The 26,115-nt window shown below is 39.2% G+C and overlaps 1 protein-coding gene across 1 annotated transcript; it reads right to left on the bottom strand.

The window, feature by feature from the left end:
• Positions 1–21: 21 nt before the first annotated feature.
• LOC137257804 (N6-adenosine-methyltransferase subunit METTL3-like) lies at positions 22–17,019 on the bottom strand. The gene is made up of 16 exons (XM_067795250.1): positions 16,742–17,019; positions 15,582–15,885; positions 13,671–13,722; positions 13,098–13,153; positions 12,569–12,638; positions 9,494–9,583; positions 8,906–8,942; positions 7,272–7,391; positions 5,008–5,063; positions 4,472–4,588; positions 3,949–4,136; positions 3,691–3,729; positions 2,426–2,534; positions 1,623–1,688; positions 1,011–1,123; positions 22–516 (listed from the first exon to the last, which is right to left on the bottom strand). Exons 1-16 carry the CDS (start codon positions 16,902–16,904, stop codon positions 402–404), a joined length of 1,695 nt encoding a protein of 564 aa, XP_067651351.1. The 5' UTR covers positions 16,905–17,019; the 3' UTR covers positions 22–401.
• Between the last annotated feature and the right edge of the window lie 9,096 nt (positions 17,020–26,115).

Here is a 26,115-nt window from a genome sequence, read left to right as displayed (position 1 = left end):
ATTTCAGCAACACAAACATTATTTTACATGTACACATTTATTATCATCACCATGTGCATACTCATCCTCCATCAACATAGCAAGCTGGTATTTACAAGCTATATCCAGTTGTAGGGATTCTACAACTTACACAAGAACTGTGCTGTACAGTGTCTTTTCAAAAAATAAAACTCATGGCAGACATGATGTAGTATGTGTTCCTTGAACCAAAGGGCTTCATTGGCTAGTGCAAATGCTTCAATCTGATTGGCTTCCTCCAACAAAGCTTAAAGCTGATTGGCTGTTCCTCCAGCAAACTTAAAGCTGATTGGCTGTTCCTACTCCTGTCTCCATGGACAGGCTGGGTGAATCCCATGTTTTCTGTTCATCAAAAACCAGTCCACGCCATATCCCCAGGGCCATCACCTGTTTTTGGGTGGAGTTAAGCAGTTACCATCAGGATATTTCTCCTTGAAATTTTTGACAACATCCGGATCCTTCAATCTCACACCTTCCACCTGGTTGCCAAGGGTAATCCTACAAACAAGCGTTGTGACAAGTGGATTACAACATGGTCGAGGATTAATATTTCAGAATAGGGAGTTAAATCTTCATGTTCAGTCAGCTTTGAACATTATTTTGTCACATCAGTTTTAGTTTTTTTTGATTGCTTGTTGTTTAACTCTGAACTCGGAAATATTTCAGTTATATGTTTCAACCTGTAAACAATCAAGCCTGGATCAGGCAATCCAGTGATAAACAGCATAAACATTATTCTACACAATTGGGATATGATTACGTGTCAGACAACTCAGTGAACCTGACCACCCGATCCCCTTAATTGCCTCTTAACCAAAGCATTGATTATTCAAGATCAATTCTAACCTCTATCTTCATATATCTCATCAAATCTTGACCTCAGTATGCGTGTTAAACACTCTTACACTAAACATACAGATTTTTTCTTTGAAGAATTCAGCTTTGATAAACAATTCTGACTTGAGATTTGACAACGCAGGAGTACCACCTACCAGTTTGGTTGAACATTGTGGGGTCTGCCAAACAGCTCACACTTCCTGGTACCCGGTGACAGCCTCTCTATGATACCATAAATCTCATCAGGCTTGTGACTTGTGGCTCTAACCTGCACAAACAGACAACTCTCTCCTAGAAAACAGTTCCTAGAACAAAGGACAACCTCTCTGTGATATCATAAATCTCATCAGCCTTGTGACTTGTTGCTCGAACCTACAGACAGACAGCTTGCTTTCACACACCACTTCCTGGTATTGAGCACCAGCCTCTCTATGACACCATGAATCTCATCAGCCATGCAGCTCGCCCTAATCTCACAGACACGTCGCTCTATCATAATCCTTGTAACTGGAACCTGAAGCAACACTTGACAAACTGTTTCCTCAACAATCAACAATGATGTTAACCAGTATCACACAAAGCTTGTCATGGTCAGAAGAACCTATAAGTTAAGGCAGCTGGTGAGAGATCTCCGTGGATTTTGCCGAAATCTGTCATCATATTGTAAATTTTACAACCATTCAGAGAAAAATCTTGTCCTCATCTCATGTTTCTGTCATAACAAACTGCGAGCTTGCTGAACATCATTCATGACCAGTGCTACTTACCTCAGCCACTATGACATCACAGTCTAGGCCTTTGTTGACACCTTTAGGATTTCCTTTCACTCCAACCTGAACAAACATGGCACAAGTCAGTATTGTTTATTGCTATGGCCAATGGTATGTTCAGCTATGCATGTTGACTAACATGAGTCGATGAGTTTAATTTACACTAATTTGGACACCAGAAATGAGCTTCACACATTGTATACATGTGGGGAACGAACCCAGGTCTTCAGCGTGAGAAGCTAACATTTGAACAACTTACTGTCCCCATGTTTACCTGTTAAAGTTGATGCAAATATCCCAGTTAGATATAATGAGCTGAATCTTCACAGTATCCCTAAACTTATATGTTTCTTCCTAACAATATGCCATCTTTAATGTCTGAGGGCTTCAAACTATTCATTGCTGCGAAACCTGAGAAAAGGGGAGAATAAGAGGAAATGAAATAACATGACTGTACTGGATATGAAATTATCACACCCTTATTATTAAGATATGTACTATATCGAGTCACATCCCATGTAAGTATGGGTGTTAATACTGCTCCACTGAAAGGCTCTGTTAACATGAATCTGAGGCGGTGGAGCAACCTGACAGTAAAAGAGTTCTCACATCACGCCAAAGACCCAGGTTCTATTCCAGAGATGAGTACAATGTGTGAAGCCAATAATTGATGTCCCCATCATGATATTACTGGAATATTGCTAAAATCAGCATAAATCATAGTCCCTCACAACCATAAAAATGAAAATACTATGTTGTGAAATTGCCCAAACTACTCTATCAGTATTGTCTGTACCCACCAGACAGTGTTCCTTGCCGTGGTTGAGCCAGTGACCTGTACGGCCGGTACGGATGATACGCTGCAGTTGATTGGTCTTCACCCAGATCACCTCGTCACATCGCTTATACCTGCAACATCACAACACAAGTTATATATTGAGGGAAAAAATAAGGGATCACATGAAAACACAAGTGTGTTTTTTTAGTTTTCTCACAAGCTATGCGATGCAAAGGTTGTGAAGAAACATGGAAAAAAAAAAAAGGGTCTTTCATGTCATCCCTTATTTTTTTCCCTCAGTATATTTAGTCCATGAATTATCTAGCATTTCTTCTTTCTTTTTTTATCTAATTCTGATCATATATAGTTAATTAGACTATTTGCATCATTTAAACTAATTTATATTCAGCTCCGGTGATAAACCACTGCGTCAAACTTAGATGTGCTAAACTTACAATCCCTCTGCATATTCCAAACTTAATGATACTATTTTTGTTGAGCTGAATCTCAAATAACTCAGGGCATAATATGTAGGTCCCTTCAACACTGACAAAACAGTGTCCTGCTGTAATCTGCCTTCATGGCGCAGGGTTTCATCACCTGATGCCAGTTAATATTATACCAGGATACCAACTGCCCCCCCATCCATCACAACGTATTCCAACTCATTTAAACACATGCTTGCAAACTAACAGAAGGTTAACATCCCTCATCCTGTCCCAAAAATAACCAGGGCCCACTTGAATGAAGCGATCTAAGCACTACAATGATTGTAACCTCCATTCAACATAGGCTTCAGATAGTCGTAGCACTAACATTGCTTTGTGCAAGAGGCCCCATGGCCTCAGTCTATCCTGTATTGACTCACCCTCCTACCCTACCCTGACCCCAAATCCTACCCTGCCCTGTCACCCCACCCACCCTGCAATGACCCTCACAATCTTGCCCTAAACCTACCCTGCCCTGACCACCAGTCCACCATGCAATGACACTCACTACCCTACCCTGACCACTACTTACTCTGCCTTGACCACCAGCCCTCCCTGCAATGATTTCACTACCCTACCCTGACCACTACCTACCCTGTCCTGACCACCAGTCCACCATGCAATGACACTCATTACCCAACCCTGACCACTACCTACTCTGCTCTGACCAGCAGCCCTCCCTGCAATGACCCTTACTACCCAGCCAGCAACCCAAAGCCTACCCTTCCCTGACCACCAGTCCACCATGCCTGACCAATCCCATGTGTCTCCATTACACTGTGTCCTGTGTACAACTCACCCCCACAAGTCCAGACATTCTCGCCCAAGCTCCATGGCCCTGTAACAAAAGACACAGAGGAAATTAATGTGTTTCATCCAAAATGATATATCAACAATTACTAAACGCTATGTAAATTTAAAAAAACACCATAGTTACACCATTTAGCATGGTTCATTATCAGAAACGTGTATGTACACTGTTGTCAGTATTGTAAGTTCTGTCATGACTAAGACAGCATCGCTGACATCCGCTACAACACTGTTGACGGTAACATACCTTCCTGTCACCCACAGGAAGATGAAGCCCTCATCCTGCAGGCCAGGGATATCAAGTCGTCTCATCTCATCGTCACTCATTGTACCATAAGGCAGCTCCATGTGAATATCCCATGGAGGGTCGGCCATCACAACAGCACACTTGCCCAACGTTGTCATGTCAAAGATTCTCAGGTCACACTGAATCCACTGCAATGCAAGGGCAGAGAGTGGTTAGATTTGAAGAACATTACTCTTATACTACAGTCAACATGTAATAACTCTCTCTCTGTCTCTCTTATCTCTAATTCTTAAGGCAAGGAAACGACTCACACTAAAAAAACAAATACGTGTCCAATATTTGACTAGCTCTACTTTTGGCAAAGAACAAATCTTGAACAAGTCAGTATTGAGAAAAATTACTCAGGTCGGCAGTCAGCTTCAGAAATATATAAATTATTATTAATGAGAGTCTCCCTGCAGAAAACAGAATTTCATAAGTAGTTGATGATGGTCGTCCAGGCCAAGTTTCTTGCTCTACAGACCTGTGGTGGGTACATATACACGTCACTCCCGGGGCCGGATTTAGACATGGCTGCCTCCTTCTTCATCAGCGCCATCTCGTTCTGGTTGTCTGGGTAGTCAATTTCATAGTGGACATACTGCAAACAGAATCATGTGTATAGCATGGTGCACAGCTGCAGTAGAGGGAGGTCTTCTGTACAACATTCCAATATCCCCTATACCTTAGAGGTGTCCATGACAGCCCAACTTACAAGTATTCATAACAATAATATACCTTGCACACATTACATGATATTTTACAGGATATCCTAAACAACATGCCATGCACTTGTTCATGATGACAACACACCCTACAGGTTTGCATAACCATACCATACTTTGCAGATATTAATAGCAATAACACATCTTGCAGGTATCCATCATCTAAAACATATCCTGCAGGTGTAATGACAACATACCTTGCATGTGTAATGACAACATAGCCTGCACGTGTAATGACAACATACCGTGTAGGTTGTGATGACAACATACCTTACAAGTGTAAAAGCCAACATACCTTGCACGTATCCATATGGAAGCAGGTGTTGAGGAAGGAACAGTCTCCCAGAGATTCTACAACAAACATCAATCATTAGGATATCCTCCACACTAATTCTTTGGTGAACACTTTCAGATATCACTCACTGTAGACTGATATCATATGTGGCATCAGTTCACAAAAATGTCCTGTTATAGATCGACTGTATGTCACAGAAGGAAAGCACAGAGAGATTTTCCTATTCTATTTATTCAATGTAATGTACACAGTATGTACTCAGTTTAATTTTTATGAAGTAAAGTGAGTTAAGTGGGGATCAGTGTTACATTCCAGATTATTATGTTAGGTAGGACTGCACACATGGGTGCACGTCACTGCTTGGACTTGACAAGATTTCATACCAAGATTCATGTTAGGATACCATGATACCATGCCACAGTATTGATAACGATATCCCTCTAAGACACAGCGACTCTGAGTGAGTGGGAGAGAGTGAGTGAGTGAGTGGGTGAGTGGGTGGGTGAGTGGGTGAGTGAGGGAGGGAGTGGGGGAGGGAGTGAGTGAGGGAGTGAGTGAGTGAGGGAGCAAGCGAATCCGGTTTTACAAAGCTTTCATCAATATTCCCTGCAATTTCACATGACAAATGGGCATCATACAGTCTGCCCATGAGGGGAATCGAACATGGGTCAATGGTGTGACAAGGGAACATCCTAGCCACTAAGCTACCCCACCACTACAGACTCAGGTCTGACCAGTCATTCTTTATCCACCACAGACTCACTCCCAAAGTATGAATAGTCTCAATTTCTATGTATTCAAATCTACAGGATAAAACCCACCTTTCGGAATGTTTTTGCAACACACAAAAGTTGCATTTACTGTGCATGTGAAATACTTTGATATCAGAAGAAACCATAACAACTGGTTCTTAAAAACAGTAAAATCCAGTAAGTTCAAGGGGTCAAGCTGTATTGCAGTACACTACCAACCAACCATTTCCTTCATTGATTATAACATAAAGTAAATACATCCAGTGTTGCATCTAAGAATTAACAAATGTGGGTATCTAGGGAGTTGTAAGAAACTTAAAGAAAACAGACTTGGAGCATTTACTACCTTGCAATCTTTTACATATGCCAGCATTCATATTGGCATTTCAACTTACATAATCTTTTGTTAAAGAGTCGGTAATGCATCGTTTCTAAGGCTCACACATCACTGCTATTGAGAAAACATCCAAAGTCCCATTTATTGAAACTTTCTGTAATATTTTTAACTATGATGACCTGTGACCGCCATGTTTGAGAATGCCATTAGTTCTGCTCATTGTCATTGGTCAGGTCACGTAGCGTGATATCTGACAGCCAATCAGAACAACTTTTACTTCTCGATATGTATCAAGACTGTATTTATTTCAAGCAATGGTTTTTTCCTAAATTTGTTTGTCTTTCATTTCAAATATTCAATACTAAATTTAACCATATTTACTGATGACGATAAATATAAAGTTTACACTTCATTAGTACAAAACTGCATACAGTGAACCATCAAAAATTAAAATAGCGTTTTGTTTAACTGAAACTGGGTAAATTACACAACTACGCAGTCCAGCTGCAACACAGTACATCCCTATCACAGCCATTACTTTACTGGTTGAATCATATCGGGCATGATCGAAATGTGAAAGTCTTACAAATCTATCAGGAAACAAGGAAATGACCCATACAGACAAGTCATACAAGGACATATGATTGTATGGACAACAGGAGTGACAAGACATTATTGACAATATCAGGAAATAAGCTTATTTAAACAGTGAGTTAGGCTTGCAGTCTTAAATTCTCAGTCTAAGTAAACTTAGGCTCAGAATTAGTCATTATACTGCTATACTGCAGGTTGAGTTAGTGATTGAGTTTTCGTTTTACGCCGCTTTTAGCAATATTCCAGCAATATCACCTCGGGGACACCAGAAAATGGGCTTCACACATTGTACCCATGTGGGGAATGGAACCCGGGTCGTTCTATACTGCAGGGATAGGGAAAGGGACATTAGAGGTAATGGAAGCAACAAAAGCTCCCTCATTCAAGGGAAAATTACTGAATCATGCAGGTCCTATATGTTAACTCTAATTGTGAAGAAACAAGCATGGACAAGGTGCTCACAAAGAAGATCAGACTCTAGGATCTAAAGCCAGTTGATTTTGCCATGCCACGAGGGAGGTAATTCTATACATGAAGTGACTCAATCTGTGGAAATTGCCCCGTATCACTAAGCTACTCACCATCAGTGTGTTTGTGTATGATTTTGCGAAAGTGCAGCTTCTTGCAAGGTGTTGGGTTCTGGCCAACCTTGACACACTCCTCTCGCGTTCCGTACTGGCAGAACTCTTGTAACTGGACACCTGCAATGTTTCAGATCACTATTGACTGAATGAATTTAGTTATACACTGCTTTTAGCTACATAATAGTCCAGCAATATTATGATGGAGGACACAAGAAATGGGCTTTAAACATTGTACCCATGTAGGGAATAAAACCCAGATCTTTTTTATGATGAGAAAAGACTTTTACCACTAGGCTACCCTACCATCCCTTCATATGAGCAGACAACATGTTTGTGCTCAGCATCTCACATTTGCCAATCTCATCATGATCATTCAACCTCAATGTCAGCAAGCTACTGATAATTCCTGTACAGGTGAAGGACACTTGACTTATGGGTTTTAACTTCTTCACTCTCTCACAGTGGTGTTGGAGTTCAGGTGTTTGCAACCTTTGTGTATTGGCATTTTACTTGTTTGATGAAGGTACTTGCACCTGTACTGAAATGTCACATTGAACAAATACAGAACCTGTCTCCATTGATAGTTGATACTACAGATTCTGAACTGCCAATTTCCACTAAATTGCTCCATAACACTTAAAGATGGCTTAAAGATACTCTGGAATAGGATGTGGGTTTTCATTTCTTGTGAAATGCCACAAAACATACCGAAAGTCTCATTAACCTATTCAGACACTGACGTAAGTTTCAGCCAATCCGAAATTTCCTGTGTGAAAGTGAAAACAGACACAACACTGATCCAGTTCCTTGTTTCTTAAGAAAATGGTATTTACAAATGAATTTTAATTTTAAACTTTAATAACACCATATTTCTGTATTTTACGTCAAGGTTCAGGCAGTATATCTTAACCAAGAAATCATAGACTGCCCCTGCTCAAAGGGTTGTAAACTGATTTACAATATGGCTCACTGGTTAAATCTGTTATGTATTTTTTGCGCTTATTAAATGTAGTTCTGTAACGCACAATGAGACTGATGTAATATCCATTCTGCACCAGACCATCAAAGTTTTCTTGCAGCACAGCCTTGTTTTGAGATATTCACGATTTCCAGGTTTCCGTTCGTCAGAGCTCACTGTGCGACAGAGCACGCTGTATGGCGTGTTTGTAAGGAATAGAAGGAGGATAGTGTTGCAAGATACAAGTACTTTGACGTATCAAATAATACTGATTAATTTTTATGTATCCAGTTAAATGAATTAGTCTCAAAATTCTGTACTGGTTATCACACTAACATGCACAGTAGGACACAACCCAGTATACAGAAAATGAGACTGTTTTCTTATCAATGTTTTGACTTGGCTGGTTTAATTACCTTACAGTCTCATTTGTAAAACATAACACCAACAGTATTACCCTAATCCTACAATACTGAAACATAAATCATCAAATACCTTGAAAATGCTCGAACTGACAAATTGCTGTAACGTCCACATTAGAAATGTGACAAGTACAATTTCAAGAAATATTCCTATCGCCAGTACCACGATCCACTCTTCAACAGACATTCCCATTTATCAGTCATGACCCACTACACAACCCAGACCTAGCCATATCCATGACAACCGTTACCTCCACGAGACCGGAACTTGTCCACCATGTATTGTTCCTGTGATGATAAAGAAGATTGTCAATACATGGTTCATACATAACTTCTACACAAAGACTGAGTGAGCTTTGTAAAATGTCGTATTTCAGTAATATGATTGTGTGGGAGCATAATGTGAAAAGAACATTCTCACTTCAGCAATGAGAGATGGTGATAACAAAGAAACATAAACACAGCAGACGGACATCGTTCAGTCCAATTTCTAGAAGCTAACTCATTTCTGTTTCAAACTATCACTGTGATAATAAAGCTGTCCAAATAGTCCAGCATTATTATAGGCTTCAAACATTGTACCCATGTAGGGAATCAAACCCATCATGATTATGAAAATGTCCATTTCTTCATGTTTACGAACAAATTTGTACTCCTCAAGGAATTCATTTTAAGGTTGCTCTCTATCCAACAAACCACATGAATCCTGATGAAGGAGCTGTATTATCCACTATGAACATATGAGAGCATATGTGCTCAAACAAGTTTGAAACTAAGGAACATAAAATATAATCATCATAGTATTATAACGACCATGGCAAGAGTAACTATTCCTGTACCTTGGCTGTGGGTTTGCTCAACAGCTGTAGAATCTCCTCATTCACCTTCTTCTCCTCCCTCTCCTTGGCTGACTGCATGGACAACAGACTCTACAATATAAACAGCAACACTCAAAACTCAGACATTTTAACATGTTTTTCTCACTTGTTATCAATTTTGTTGCATTTTCACAAAAGGCCAGACCAATTTTATTTCTTGTTCTAACGGATCTGTCCTCAGAAAACCTAAAGGCAGGAGGCAAGAAAATAAAACATAAAACTCATCAGTCAGAGTAATATTCCTGTTAAATACTAAAGTATATTACTTTGGGCAAATTTATGAAGTGCATACAAGGGAAAAAACAATCTAAACATATTTTCTTGCACACATACATTTCAGGCCAATAAAATTTTATTGTTTGAGCGTGTAAATTGTTTTTTTCTTTTCTTATTCTTGAAAAATATAACTGGTGGATCAGTTAAACAAGAAATAGAACAGGCCGGGCCTAATTATGATGATAAATTCAACAAAGAAACACAGAAAGATGAATCAAACAAATGACAGTGTTACAAATTAAAAACGTTATGACATAATAACCAAAATACATAATATATAAACTATTGATTTTGCAGCTTAAAATGGCTGACTATTTAGTAAAAATACTAATTACACTGGGACATGTTTACACAGCAAGTCAGGAAGTGAATGTGTTATGGTAGTCTAATAATGTGAGTGACATGATAACAGAGGAGACAGACACATTGACATCCCGTTTCCATGGTTTTTTTACAATAGAGTGGAGGTGGGGTAGCCTAGTGGTTCAGGTGGTCATACGTCATATCTAAGACCCAGGTTTGATTCCACACATGGGTACAATGGTGTCCCCCACTGGACCATTACTAAAGTGATATAAGATTTAACTCACTCACTCGCTTACTCAATGAAGTATCTGGTACTTATTTCCCAAGGAACCAAGTTGTTTAATGCTGCACACTATTCAGGCAATATGACAGCAGTCAATAGCACAGTTGTGCAGTAGGAAGGCATCTGCCTATCATGCTAAGACCTAGGTTCGATCCCAGGTGGAGGCACCTAGGTTCAGGTTCAGAGGTGGGCAAGTTTGTGTAATATCCTTGGACAAGATGCTTAGATCAAAACTGTCTCAGTTCACCCAGCTGTAAATTGGCAGAGCTCCAGATAAGCCACAAATTTGCATAAAATACGCTATAGAAAAGATAAAATACGCAAGGAAAATAAATGCCAGAATATGAAAAAACACTACATATTTACATTTATGCTATGTCAAAATAACAATGTGTATTTACTCAATACAACAAAATCATGTTACATATCGTATCAATTCAAGCCTGCAGAACGCAAAGTTTTTCCACCTCTAAATATTTGTGATTAAAAAGCTTCTAAAAGCAAATAAAATGTCCCACAGATCTAGAATACCAGTTGTAGTTTGTTAACCCTTCACATATTAGTCCATCTATAAATAGCAACCAATCAAACAGTTTTTTTCCCTTTTGTAAACAAATCGATAAAAGTGTTGTTGAAAGTTTCCACACGCTCAATGTAAAATATCTATTTTTTATGCTTTAAAGACAGAAAACTGCTTCATTAAAGGAATACCAGATGGATTAATAGGCAAGTACTGTGTTTCACAATCAGAATCAATAGCTGGTGATCAGTGTATGAAACCCCTAAAACTACCAGGAAGCCCACCAGACTGATAACGGAAAAATGTCACTGGCCCTGTGAACATGCAACCAGCCCTGTATTGAAAATAGGGAATTGAGGTAAGGTGTTAAAATACTCTTATCAAGGAATTACTTATTGTGGGGTAAACTTAAACATATGCAAAAGCAAATTTTACAAAGCATAGCTTGATGGTCCCTCCTGATTCATTTATTGTCACTGCCAAGTGAATTAGACAAACAGGCAAAGTCAGGATGGTCAGTATCTTTGGCAAGAATGGTCTCTGCATGTTCTTCATGCAATGAGCACAGGGGATTTGTAACTCTACTTGTGAAAAATAAACATGCACAACAGCAAATTTAACAAAAACGACATGGTCGCTGACAGCATTCTTTAGACCAATCACGTTTAGTATTAAATAAAAGGCTAGGCTGATCTGTGGAAGTCATGGTTTGATTGATCATGAACTATATATACAGATGTTGTCTAGCTACCACTCTTGTAAACTATTTTCAAAACATCACCTGTTGTCTGAGACATGGTGAAATATATACCCATGCAAAATGGATTGGCCCACAGGACCGGCTATAAAATAAAGTTGTAAGCCCGTCACGTAACTAGCACGCACCGGGCCGCTAGGCAGACACTATTTCATACACTGCTGGCGATATTTCAAATGATATTTACACAGTAACTATTTGCAGCATGGAAGTGAAACAACACAATGGGAACAAAAAAAAAAGAAAAAACTCTTAGAATGAAGACATGGCTGTTATATCATCTAATATCCATCCTGGTATCTTGTTTTACACCGAAACAGATGTAGACTAAGGCACATATTTCTTAAGTTACAGCACAAATGGATAAAGGTACTATAAGGCATGTTTACACAGCTGTATAGTTCCCAAGGAGTTGAAAAAGCCCTAAGATGTGACACAAATATGTACCAAATATGCAAGTGAGCATTTTGCTGTGTCATTCAATACCCCAAACAAGCCTACAGTACAGGGGTTGGATTTTTTAAGTTCTCTTAGTGCTAAGATAGTCGTAAGTACTATACATTAACATTAACTTACGACTGTCTTAGTGCTAAGAGAGCTTTGAAAATATAGGTCCTGGTTGGAATGTGTAACTTTGCTAAAATGATTCAGGTTGCCATATCACTCTGTGTCACCCCAAATATATGGGTATTGTTTCCTTTGAAACAAGCCACAATTTTCTAACATAACATTGTTTTCATTACTTGTACAGGTTTCAATATAGAATTAATAACTGACACATACACATAAAAAGATAAAAATAATAATTGATACAGTTACATGAAAAGATTGACTTGGGCATTTTATTGAAATGAGCACAGTTTAAATCAAGCAATGGTTGTATGGAAGTGTTACCTCAATACTGTCTTCTGGAGCTTCCGATGGACATAGCTGCTTCGACTGAGGAACAACTGCATCATCTTCACTAAAATAATATAGACCAAATATATACAAGTCTCACGAATATATACATGGCAAGTTTGATGTTCTTCACGACATCTACAAGAGTGAGTATGGTGCTTTTAGAAATATTCTAGCAATATCAGGGCACAGAGCACCAGAAATGGGCTTCAAACATTGTATCGATGTGGAAATTCAACCCGGGTCTTCGGAGATCAGTGTAGTAAGCCAACGCTTTAACCATTTGACCACCCCATTGCCCCTCAACAAGAGTGACATGCACTATACAATTTATACTTGTCATAAATATATTGAAAAATTGTTCCATTTTATAACATATCAAAATGACTGGCATATGTATAAAAAAATTAAGATTTGCTTAACATTGAAGCAATGTGGGAGACATTACTAACTTCACTTATTCTGTCAAATCCTTTCGTGAAAATACCAACATTATTTTGTTAGCAATATTCCTGAATCTCACCTGTCCCTCTTCCTTTTCTTCGTCTTTCCATCCTGACCCTCTGAAAATGCAGACAACTGAAGAGGAAGTAGCAGAGCATCAGTGTCTTCTCACAATGTTCAACAGTTTTTTCCATTTCCTTTTATGTGAATGTAGTTATGCAACCATAATCTGAAATCTTGCTGAAGTCCAAGGCTAGCACAGCTAGAATGTGAAACCTACTACACCTTCATGTGCAATACTCATGATACCAGAAAGGTGGATAGACATAATCTGCCCTGACATGACATTTGACAAGAAATTCTGGGATGGATGTCTTTAATTATGGGGAAAAGTTAATCATCATTCAACACAACAGCAGCTACCCTTCCTGGATTACCTTCTATAAAGCAGTCAGAGAGATACAACAAGCTCATTACAGTCAGTGAAGGAATTCAGTTCTACACCACTTTTACCAATATTCCAACAATATCAGAGCATTTTGACAATGAGGCTATTTGGCTAAAGAACTTTGTGTGTCGTTGTTTTACATTGCATTGTAATACTCAAAGGAAAGACAGAGGATGAACACACAGAGATCATACTTAGACTCACCTTTGCCAGATCCAGAGAGTTTACAACTAGATTTTGATCTTTAGTGGAAATTCTAAAACAAAAACACAGTTGGTATGATAATTCCATGTAATTGTTTGTACATGATGTAACAAAGTTGCTTAAATGAACTGTTTCATATTTTTCAGTTAAACCTCATTATGTGAAAATTTTGATCATGATGATGTTACTTTGTTAGTTATAATGCTAATCAATGGCCATGCAGAATGTTTGGCCAACACATCCCTATTGGAACCAGCAATGATGGATGTAACCATGGTAAACATACAAAATGATCACACACTACAAATACCAGCACCACTGTGATTGTTAGAATTAAACAATCAGTAACGTAACATATAACACTGAGTGACAAAGAACAATGATCAAATCAGTTTATAACCTATGATCACCTGACAAAATTGATCACCGGAGAAATTGCGCTCCGCTGTACTAACCGAAGCGCTTCCCCCTAAACCACATACAGTCAAACCCCGTTGTGTCGAACTCGTCGGGTCCAAGGGGAAAGTTCGACTTATCCGAGTGTTCGACACATCCGTCAGCATTGAAAAGACCAAGAACCAACACGACCGGTGCTTAACACATCGTTTTTCTGCAGTAGGATACACATACGAACAATATATCTTTGCAATAAACGTTTACGACAGTATCGATCTTTAAATTACAACATGTACAAATGTAAATCAATTCAATCACTTTATTCGTCATGGCAAATAAATATGCATACAAAAAGATAAGAACAAGAATAATTTAACAAACTCACAAGCGATCCCATTTAGTTGACAGCACTAATTCATTTTCAGTCAGTTTAAAAAGTTGTATAGTTCATACAAACGGAATCGGAATGTACATACGTGTACATGTGGGTAATCTTTACAAAAATCCGAAATTACAGTCTGTTTGGCGTTCGGGCATGGCATCACAGCAGAATTGCTCAAAACGTTTCTTAATGTATTAAGCTGGTTGGCTGAACAAATGCCTCTTTCATTTTATCAGCATTTTTAATCCATGTAGAAAGTGTATTTCTGGGTATGCCAAATTCAGTTGCAATTTCTGCTTTGGATTTTCCACCCGACTCCACAGCTATGACAGCCTCGTATTTTGTCTCTATTGTCTTCACAGATAATTTTCGCTTTTTAGGTGTAACATGCGATCCAGTTATCCCCCCGGTCTGATCGGGTCCTTCGCTGAATTGCTCTGCCATGTTACTAACCGTACTGGTTAAAAAATTGATCCTACACCTTAAATACTAAACCAAAAACAAAACATCAATTTAGATAATCCAACTCCGTTTTCCTCACTTCTCATTTTGTATTTTCAAGGAAATCACATGACCGCCATTGTTTGTTTAGAGATATCCTGTCGGTCCGTGATCAACGTGTCACTGGTAACAACTTAATTATGGTTAATTGTTTGAGTAAAGTTCAGTTGGTAAGTGTGCTGACAATCAATGTGTGTATAGATGCGTAGTTAAACATGTCACTTGATTGTTGAGTCTGTTAATCGTTACTTTTGATCTTTAGGTAGCACGTTTATGAGGATGACTTCCGATTGCGCGACTGAAGTTTTCAGTTGCAACAACCAGCTTTGACAGTTCGAGACAAAAGGGTAAATTTTTACTTGTTAGAGCCTTTGGGGACCCTAAAATGAGTTCGACACAACCGGGAATTCGACACATCTAGTTCGACACATCAGGGTAAAAATAATGATAAATATAAGGAAATTGGCAGGGACCGAGATGTCAGTTCGACACATCCGAGAATTCGCCTCAACCGAGTTTGAGACAATGGGGTTCGACTGTATATTAATTCAGTCACTGTGGAACCAACTCGATTGATCACATTCTGAGTTACTGGCATAAGTTGCTGACAGAAGCTATTGTCTCCCACTCACTTGATCATCTGCTGAGCAGCAAATTTCTGTAACAGTTCTTCAATGGAGGATAGCTGTGTCTCCTTGCCTAGCATCTTGGTTGTGAGATCAGTTATCATTCGTGAATCTGAGGGGATCTCGAGATTGAAGTCACACAAGACCAACAGCAGGTTCCGTTCCACATCAGGGTCCACAGAGTCTGGCTTCTTGGTGGATGCTTCAGCTGCTGTCTGGGAGGGTGGAGATGGACTGACACTCCTGGTTGTTGTCGGAGTCTGAGAGGTACTGGCAGTTGCACTCGCTTGGGATGAGCTTGATAAAGACTCTGAAACCGTTCAATACGACAAGTTGTCAAGGATCCTGCTACATTTAGTTTGTAGTAGGGCTGGGTAAAAAGACTGATAATAAAAAATTATTAATGATTGTCGACATGAAAATTGACACATCCACAATGTCACACACAAACAATTTCATCAAATGTAGTGTTTCATTTACACAGAATACAGAAAGCCATTTCTTTATTAATAAAGCTTCTAGATTATATTAATGAAAATGGTTTGTTCATAATCCATGCATAAATTCAATAAATGTCACGACTTGCCAGTGATGATTTCTTTCAGAAATGTTTCTTTTTTTCCCCTCAATGCTGCATCTCCGAAATTTCTTGATAATTAATCAAAAGTGCCAAATGGCTATGGACCTCTGTTATCAACATCAATACATAAAACATTCCTAGTTTGTAGGGTAAAATTTGATTAGTTTGTCCCATGATCATTTGTAGCTTTCATGCAGTCATTCAATGATGAGCACTAAAAATGAAAAAATACTAGATGTTCCCTCTAAATAAACATATTTAAGTAAACTGTGGTAGTAGTAGAATGAGTATACTTTGCTACATGTAACTTGACAGTTGTGGAATCCACAAAACATGTGCATACATCTATAATCATACCAAGGTACTGAATTATTGATGATTTCCATCTAATCCATCAACTTACCATACTGATTTCAGTAATCATCACAATATTTTCTTGTTCCATCAGCATATTTCAGTCATACAAAAGACTGCCAAGATTAGTAAATTAATACTTTTACTACTCGATAAAGTTACTCAGGTCTTGGATCTGCTTCCTTGGATCATGAAGAACCACCGTGATGTTATTTACAAAGTGGGGCCTTACCTGTGGGTGATGTTACGGTGCTAGCTGATGAGGCACTTGTTGATGCAGGTGACTTCAGTTCTGCAACCAAACCTTCTCTTTCTCTCTTTCTCTGCTGAAGTTTCGCACGGAGAGTGTTGTGTCGGCTTTTCACAGCCTGAATATCATCCCAAGTATCTGACATGATGATATATTCTAATGTCTGCTGATATTAACAAAGAATTCCCACTGTAATATTGTGATGTATGGATGTTCGTGTATTGTCTCCACCAATATCCGCCATTTCCAAATGAGTAGTTATTTTGTTACCAAATATTTCAGTAAGAAGTACCCACAACATATATAAACTGCAATTATTCTGCTAAAATATAAACAAAATATACTAAATATAATTCTCAGATCTTTAGATAGATGAGATAGTGGATGAATGAACTATGCATTAGAAATAAGTATTTTGTGAAATGATTACTCCATAACAGACTAGGCTCTTGTCTACTGATGTCTTCAACGCACAATTTTATGAGCGCACAATTACTAGAACCAGTTAAGCCATGGTCAACGGGAGATAACTGTTGTTGACGAAAAGTAACCACCCGCTATTAATGGAGCGTCGTACAACTTTTTCGGTATTCGTTGCTGAATGACCAAGATATCAAACCTAATGAAATTTAACATCCGACTTTCGATAGTTCAAAGTTTGTGCAGACTCACTGCCCTGAGACAGGCTAAGGCGCGTTTAAAAAGTTATTCTAGTTTACAAGGCTAAATTTTCTTTGAAAACTTATCAAAGACAAATATAGCGCCCAAATAGCAACCATTATTGATTTTATCTAAATCTTTAGATGGAAAAGCAGTGCCAAATATGCTTAGAGTTTTATAGTGAGGGAAAGAAGTAAAATATGTCCTTTTTTCGCCCATCTGAAGTTGAAACAGTAACCCCCATTTCTTGAGAATGTAAACAAGTTCAATGTTTCTGGCAATCACTTACAGCCCTACTTTATGAAAGGTGCCTACATATCCATAATTTAAAATTTGACCTACAACTTATTCTGTTTGATTACACAATGGCATTTAGAAAATAGTCAAATGTTGGTTGTATTTGGTGATTACACTTTCTAAGCACAGATTCTAATACTTTTGGTGGGTTGGGTCCCATCCGGGATTCGAGCCAAGACCTTCAGACAGTCACTTAATCGTCAGGCACATAAAGAGCCGCCTAACCCGCGACGTCCATAAAATGGAAAACGTCCACTCTTTTAGCATAACCTCTAAACGAAATACGCAGATTGGTTTGTCAGTGTCTGACACCTGGATCGGTTGGTCCACTGACTGACTGACACGTGGACTGGTTCGTCAGTGATTGACACGTTGGTTGTTTCTTCAGTGAAAAACATGGGGATTGGTTGATCAGTTGCTGACACTTGGATTGGTTGGCCGGGAATACGCTGAACATTGACTAGTCAATGACATACATTGGGATAGGATGATCACTGACACGAGAACTGGTTATTTATGTGTCTGTTATACCTAGATTCCCTGGTGCATCAGTTCAAACAGCAACCAAAAGGCGGATTTTAGTTGTTCTGGTTTCTATTATATATTTCAAGAAAATGTCATGATGTTAGTCCTGATATTAGCTCGACTTTAGCTCCAAGTGGAAGGGAAACGAACGTCTGAAAATATCTGAGTATTGAGGAAAGGTTATATTTGGAAAATGCCCCAATGAAGTTTAGCAGATGAGCGTGACGGCCATTAGGAAGTTCCGTGGCTCACCGGCAACCTGATCAGCCATTGCGACTACAAGAACCAACATGATTAACGGACGAGAACGTATATGTTGAACGCCCTGCTTTGATTGGATTTTGTTTAACGCTGCACCAACCAGTTTGAGTGATTTACGTGGCGGACGACGCCCCACCTGTAGAAAACGCTGCGTTTGTGAACGGGATTCTTAATAACCCAATGTTCAACAAAACAAGATATAATTGCACAATGTCTGGTAGACATCTATTCTTGTCGTGCAGGAATGTAAACTATCTGTTCCCACAATCATGTTTCGTAACACGTCTGGGGTAATAACCTCGCGGCATATACAGGGGAATATTTGCTTTCCCAAATCACAGTTAGGTAAGTGGATTGTCTTTAAAAGTCATTGAGTTGAAACAGCGTTTTGGGAGAAATTCCCAAATGATGCATGTGTAAGCACACTGTTGAAACCCAAGAGTGGGGTGGTGGGGTAGTGTAGTGGTTAAAGCGTTCGTTCGTCACGCCGAAGACCTGGGTTCGTTTTCTCACATGGGTACTATTTGTGAAGTCCATTTCTAGTGTCCCCGTCTTGAAATTATTACTGGAATATTGCTAAACTAAATAATAATTTAAACTTAAACTGAACTCAATCCCTCACTCAAAAAAAATACAAATGGGTCTGACAAACATTGACACGTCACAGCGCTAGACAGGAGTCGAACCCACGATAGACTACCTGACCCGACTTAATCATATATGATCTGTCGGCACAATGCGAGAAGTGTATTTTCTGACCACATATCAGACATAAAATATCTGAACTGTATATGAAAGTATTGTTTGCGAATAAAATCTTTCTTATTTGACAAGGCGGTGGGGTAGCCTAGTGGTTAGCGCGCGTCACGTGGAAGATCTGGGTTCATTTCCCCACATGGGTGCAATGTTGGAGACTATGTCTAGTGTCCCTTTCCCTGTAAACCAAGGAGACAAATATAAGTGGAACGTTTCCCTCAACACAACGTGGTGTTGACTGTATCCAGTTCATGCATTTAACACGTATGGGTAATACCAATGATAACCTGGAAATGCAACAATCTGATAATCCAAAGGCCAAACCCATCGCCCACGATGACATTTGTCAACCATGCAAGTCAGCGAACCTGACCACCCGACCCGTAAGTCTCCTCTTATACGAAACACATCGGTTTCTGAAGACCAATTCTAACCTGGATCTTCAAGGGTCAGATAATGTGTTATATATTGGATGGGGGATGGTTAATATAGTTGACATCAAATGCAGAGCCAGTGGGGTAGCCCAGTGGTTAAAGCGTTCACTCGTCACGCCGAAGGCACGGGTTGTATTCCCAACATGGGTACTATGTGAGAAGCCCATTTCTGGTGTCCCCGTTGTGATATTAATGCTGTAATATTACTAAAGGCGATGTTAAACCATACTCAGACATTCACAACATATACTAACGTTTTCATAACTTTGTAAGTATTGCTTGGTGCAAATCAGTTTTCAAGTTCTGGATGGCGTTACATATTTTCACATTACAGTTCAGATTTTAATAATAATGGATAGCATTTATATAGCGCTATTCTCCGAAAGGACTCTTTGCGCATAAGCCCAGTCCTCTCTCACATCTGAATATGTTTTTTAAAGACAATGTCTTTGAAATGGTATGTTCTTTGGTATGTTCTTTTTTATATTATTCATACGATGCCAAGTGTTGAGATGTCATAAACCTACTCGAACTTGTTTTTTACTTTATTTTAATGGTAAAACGTATGGTTTTCACTCCCTAAACCTTTGCGGGGGAAATATACCTTCACAACGCCCTCAACTAGTTAGTAAACTTTGTTTTTCTTGACATGAGAGTTGAGGTTAAGACAAGAGAGAAGATCATTTTGAGAAGACAAAATGACATGTTTCCGTCAGCACATCCAATGATATTCCGAAATGTGAGAGATTGTGGACAAGGTTCTATAACCAAAACATGAACCATGGCAGCTTGAGAAAACACAGAAAGTCAAATAAATTCCACAACAGAGAAATATATACGTGTTTCTTTCTTTATATCCACTAGCACTAGCCTCCGTTGTTGTAATCGGATAGGCATCTATATTATACATGTACAAATATAGGCGACCTCGGTACAGGCAATGGCGAGAACTGACAGGAGTTTGACACGCGTTTGTGGATATTTTGGCAGGAGACTGGCGGTGGTTGCAATTAGTCCTAAAAACGGAACAGATTGGTGATTAACTAGATACACGAGTATCTGGGTTTAACAAGGCTCCTTCAACACCTCTCGTGTTGGATTTCAAGCACAGAATGGGTTTGCCCTTACTTACTCACTCACTCACTCACTCACATGGGTGAAAGTGCTGGCTTATGACTCGATCGAAAACCAATATGAAGGCATAACCAATAGTTATCAGGAATCATAACACATGTATCTAAACTGTGTGCCCTCGTGAAACATGATGACAAGCTGTTAACGTTTTGTGACACACAGCATGGATTGTTCAGTGAGTAAGTGAGTTTAGTTTTACGCCGCAATCAGCAATATCCCAGGTATATGGTGGTGGTCTATAAATAACCGGGTCTGGACTAGACAATCCAGTGATCAGCAGCATGAACATCGATCTACGCAACTTCATAACTTCTTTAAACCTTACCAGCTGTACGTGCTTTTTCACCAAAGAGTCATGATCTTTTTAAATGACTGGGCCATCCATACCCTTCACAATGACCTTAAAATCCGTAGTATATATACACGTATACATACAGATGAAGAGCCCTGACTTAAACGCATCAGGTTAAAATGACGTGTTGGAATGCATGCAAAGACGCGATGTGATATGAATAGAAGAAGTGTGATAAGAATTATTTCTCTATTACCACATTTAATATAAGAAATATTCATCCCCATTGTCGTAGCCCTCACAGCACCTTATGGGAAGGTACCCAAAACGATTGTCTTAGACTCCTAAACGATTTGTTGATCACTGAACATTTCGTGACAACGGTTTTACAATGTTAACGGAACCACTGTTCTCATTCCGCACCCCTGGATTCTCAGGTCCTAAGGTCACCGGTGAGATGTCATTTTACCGAACTTATCGTCATGTTACCCATACAAAGCTATGTAAAGTAAATGAAAAATTGAAAGAATTTAATAAATGAGTTTAAGTATTTCTACAGCTGATTGATCACTAAATTGATGACGTCATATAGTTCCATTGTTGAAAACAGCGTGGAACATTTTATCTATGATTGTTAACGACAGTTTCAAATCAATATGCGTTTTGTAGTCAAAACAATATTTGGCGCTCGTAAAACCGCCGTTTCATACAGTTTTTACATTATCGCTTTGATAATCTTAAAATAAGCAATGATTAGGGAAAAAATGTCATACAGGCGTTATGAGGCGTAATCTGCACCTCGGCAATGAATACAATAAATTACACTGTCGGAGTTTCCAGCGTAAGAACATTCGTTCTACAGAATGACATCTGTTTTGTGATTTGCCTGGTTGATATCAAGTAAACGGCTTCCCACAGATACTCTTGTAAGCAATGACATCATGATATTTCAGCGCAGACGGTTTTAGTATATGACGCTATATCGCGCCCCTATCGTTAAAAGCAACGACTTAAGGTCATGATCCAGTGATGAGAGAGTTTAGTTTTACGCCGCACTCAGAAATATTCCAGATATATGACGGTGGTCTGTAAATAATCGGATCTGGACTAGACAATCCAGGGATCACCAGCATGAGCATCAATTTACGCTTTTGCTATACAATGCCATGTGCTAAACTATTCACCAAGTCTGACCACCCGATCCCGCAGTGAAGTAAGGAAATACAACATGCTGTGAAGAGATCCGTTCCATGCTCCCGCATGTATGTACTGGAAGTGGGTTAGAATCCCCAATGTACTTTCCTAATGGCCATTGGTCTGACAACACCAATACAGTGTCTGTGGCATTTTCCAAACGAAAATCTACGAAATGTTACACGTTCTGAATATCCTTACATTCTAAGTATCCTTATCCTAATACCATTCGTGACATTAATTATCAAAAGTTTTAGGCAATCTGAAGCCATGATATTTTTCTCCTAATTATCCCCCGCAACTTCGTTGTTATGGAAACGAGTCCCGTCCATCCGTCCGTCATATTTTGTCGGAAGCATAGCTCCTAAACTATTCGTGATAGCTTAACCAAACCTGGTATACACATCAAACACGTGCCTTTTGGGGGTCAGACCCAGATATGAATTGAATTGAATTGAATTTTATATTTTATTTTAGTTTATTTCATTCATTTTTTGTGGTTTCCATGGAGACATGACTTAGGCAGCGGCTATGAGGATGTTATCTTGTCCGGAGCAAGTCTTGTGAACTATATATGCCAGCTTCATCAAACATAGTACACACATCAAGCATGATCTCATATATGCGCCTTTTGGGAAATTAGGCCCAGATATGAGTTTTTTTCGGTTTCTATGGAAACATGACATAGGCCGCTGCCTTGAGGATGTCATCTTTAGTTCTCCCAAACTTAATCAAACTTGGTACACATGTTCCCCATGTTCACCATAATCCCTCAACGTGCCATTAGGAGGTTACACCAGTGTGTGAATTTTATTTTTCAGTTTCCATGGCAACCAGTTCGACCTCGACTGTATTTGGTGGTAGTGTTCTTTTCAGGACCAGAACTGTAAAACTTTCCAATATTCTCCTTCCACTCTGCCACCACTCTCTTTGAACAGAGGTAGGAAGATATGACAAGAGTAACCTCTGTGGGAGGAGAATGCTCTGCGATATGCACACACAAACTTTGACATACTGTAATCATAATTAGCAGACATATCAATGAAGAGTATTTTGCCTTTGCGGGGGATGCTGATGACTTACATTCGCAAAGATGTCGCAATTAGTTACAAGCGTTTAAGGGTGTTGCAATATGCCAGCAATATCAGGAGACCAGAAATGGGCGTCATATATTGTTGCCCATGAGAGGAATCGAACCCGGGTCTTCGGCGTGACAAGCCAACGCTTTAACAGCTAGGTTACCCCACCGCCCCATTAAATGTTAGGACAGATTTGGTTTGGTTGTAACTGAACGTCACCTGCAGCAAAATTTCAGCTAAAAGACAACGGCGAGTAACTTAAAATACTGGAGTCAGGACAAGGCTTTGTACATTACATACGTCATTTAACGACTGTTTTTTTTTCACATTGGATCAAGACAGAAGTACCACTAACATACATGGAGCAGAGTGCCATAATCAGAGAGAATAGAGTCAATGGTCAGCGGATCCTAATGCGCCAATGGGAAGCAAACAAACAGAAACAATTTGGATAACTCTTTAAAACCGAGAACCTCCATAACCTACACGGGTAGTTTTCACATGGCTTCACACAACAACGTAAACAAGTCACTGGGCCTCACAGTGAAACAAATACTAGGAGAAGACTTTAAATGAAAGACTGTGACGTCTACTTCTTATCAGAGACCCGTGAAGTTCCGAGGTAGAACAGGCCTTCAGCAACCTATACTTGCCATTAAAGGCGACTATGCTTGTTGTAAAAGGCGACTAACGGGGTCGGGTGACCAGGCTCGCTGATTGTGTTGACACATGTCATCGGTTCCCAATTGCGCAGATCGATGCTCATGTTGTTGATGACTGGATTGTCTGGTCCAGACTCGATTATTTGCATATAGCTGGAATATTGCTGAGTGCGGCGTAAAACAAAACTCACTCACTTTTATCAGAAAGTCATTTCACACACACTTGCCACGCTACAATATGACAGTTAATATCCTGTATGTATATATATTTCCTTATTGTGCGTTATTTCCTTGTGTCATCTTGATTCAACATCTGCTGTAATCATTACAGAAGAACGGACCCATGAAGCAGGATGCGGAAGGCGATTAGTATCGCCACATACGTCAAATGTCAGTAAATAGTGATAGCTGATGGCTTTTATGTCATAGTTTATTGACTGAATTCACTATATTCTTAATCAATATGTTTAATAGACAGAGCAGTTCCCTATCGGCTTAGTGTCGGCAGGGGTTTTGTATTATCCAAAAGCAATTCAGAGTAGATGTTGTATTGAATATCACTGGGGTTCCCCTAATGGCAAGTTATCATTCTTTCTTACTAAAGTTGAACCTTGTCAACCGTGATTGGCAGAAATGTAGTGGCCTCATAACTCCGGTTCTCACTTTTAAGTCCACATCACCTGACTCAACAGAACTTCGTGGAGGAAGGAGTATACTACACAGAAATACTAAGCATGACACAGAAGTTTAGTTTTACGCCACACTCGGAAATATTGCAGCTATATTTCTAGATATGTTGAGATATCGATAGAGATCATAAGTAATGCTTAAACCTAAACACTGGGACTTGGGCCTGGGTTCAACAAATGGATTGCCTGGTCCTGACTGTATTGTCAACGTTACTTTTTAGTTGAAACAATGCCGGATGTAGCGTTATACTACAAACAAACCACGTCCGTTTGAAACCCAGCTTCATATTGATAATTAAATTAGATACAGGTACTAACAACATGACAGTATAAATCTGACAACGAAGATGAGAAAATTAAAAGCAACAAACCCACGTTGACAATGGATAATGTACATGTGTTCCACATTGTTCTCAACAATGGAAGTATATGACGTCACCAGTTTAGTGACCAGTCAGCAGTAGGAATAGTCAAATTCGTTTATTGAATTGAGTGAGTGAGTGAGTGAGTGAGTGAGTTTGGTTTTACGCCGCTTTTAGCAATATTCCAGCGATATCACGGCGGGGGACACCAGAAAATGGGCCTCACACCAGGCTACCCCACCGCCCCTCGTTTATTGAAAGTGAATGTACAATGATTATGGAAACTACACAACGTTTTATGGAAAAGTGGTCATGATATCAGGATTGCAGACACCTAACATGTGGCCTTCATAATGATTCCACCCGATCCCGTTAGTCACCTCTTACGACAAGCATAGTCGCCTTTTATGGCAAGCATGGGTTCCTGAAAGTCTGTTCTACTCCAGGTCTTCATGGGACCCCAATTTACTGAGTGTACATATACAAATTTACATAATAATTGCACATTAACTGACAATCATAATGATCAACAGCTGACGACCACTGGCGTTTGTGTAACATGTTGAAATGGCTTTTTTGGAGTGCATGCAGATAAATACGCATTGTGATATGAAGAGAGCAACAAAAATGTTAATATTACATTTAAATATAAGGAATATTTATATCCTTATTGTGCTAGAGGTATTCAGGGCCAGTATGTTTTCCCGTGAAAGTCGTATTGAGGTCGAAGCGGTTAATTTCATCATGTGACAGTTCTCCATCACAATAGTTATTGGTGGCATTTTAACTGGACAAATACCGTCATTGCACATAGGAGAGTAAAGTCTCATTTAATCATTTCAAACAGAACTGTGAGACAGATGCAGCATACGGCTTATTACTGAAACTAAGACCCGCAACTGAGGATTGTATTGAGTTATAGCCTCAAAAATATGGATGTTAAATTTGCTTACCATTACTATCCAACACATTTCGGCGTTGTTTTGATGGTGTTTGAGAAGATGAAGTGTC

Source organism: Haliotis asinina, chromosome 12, assembly GCF_037392515.1.
Source record: "Haliotis asinina isolate JCU_RB_2024 chromosome 12, JCU_Hal_asi_v2, whole genome shotgun sequence".
NCBI lineage: Eukaryota > Metazoa > Mollusca > Gastropoda > Lepetellida > Haliotidae > Haliotis > Haliotis asinina.
The sequence above is the reverse complement of the archived record's forward strand: the minus strand, read 5'-3'. Positions and strand labels throughout refer to the sequence as shown.

Excerpts from the sequence above, each read along its gene's own strand:
- LOC137257804 (XM_067795250.1), bottom strand. The coding sequence starts at position 16,904 with ATGTCAGATACTTGGGATGATATTCAGGCTGTGAAAAGCCGACACAAC. Across the intron at positions 8,943-9,493 it reads TGAGCAAACCCACAGCCAAG|GAACAATACATGGTGGACAA; the intron begins GTACAGGAATAG and ends TTATCATCACAG. Across the intron at positions 4,137-4,471 it reads TGTATATGTACCCACCACAG|TGGATTCAGTGTGACCTGAG; the intron begins GTCTGTAGAGCA and ends CTTGCATTGCAG.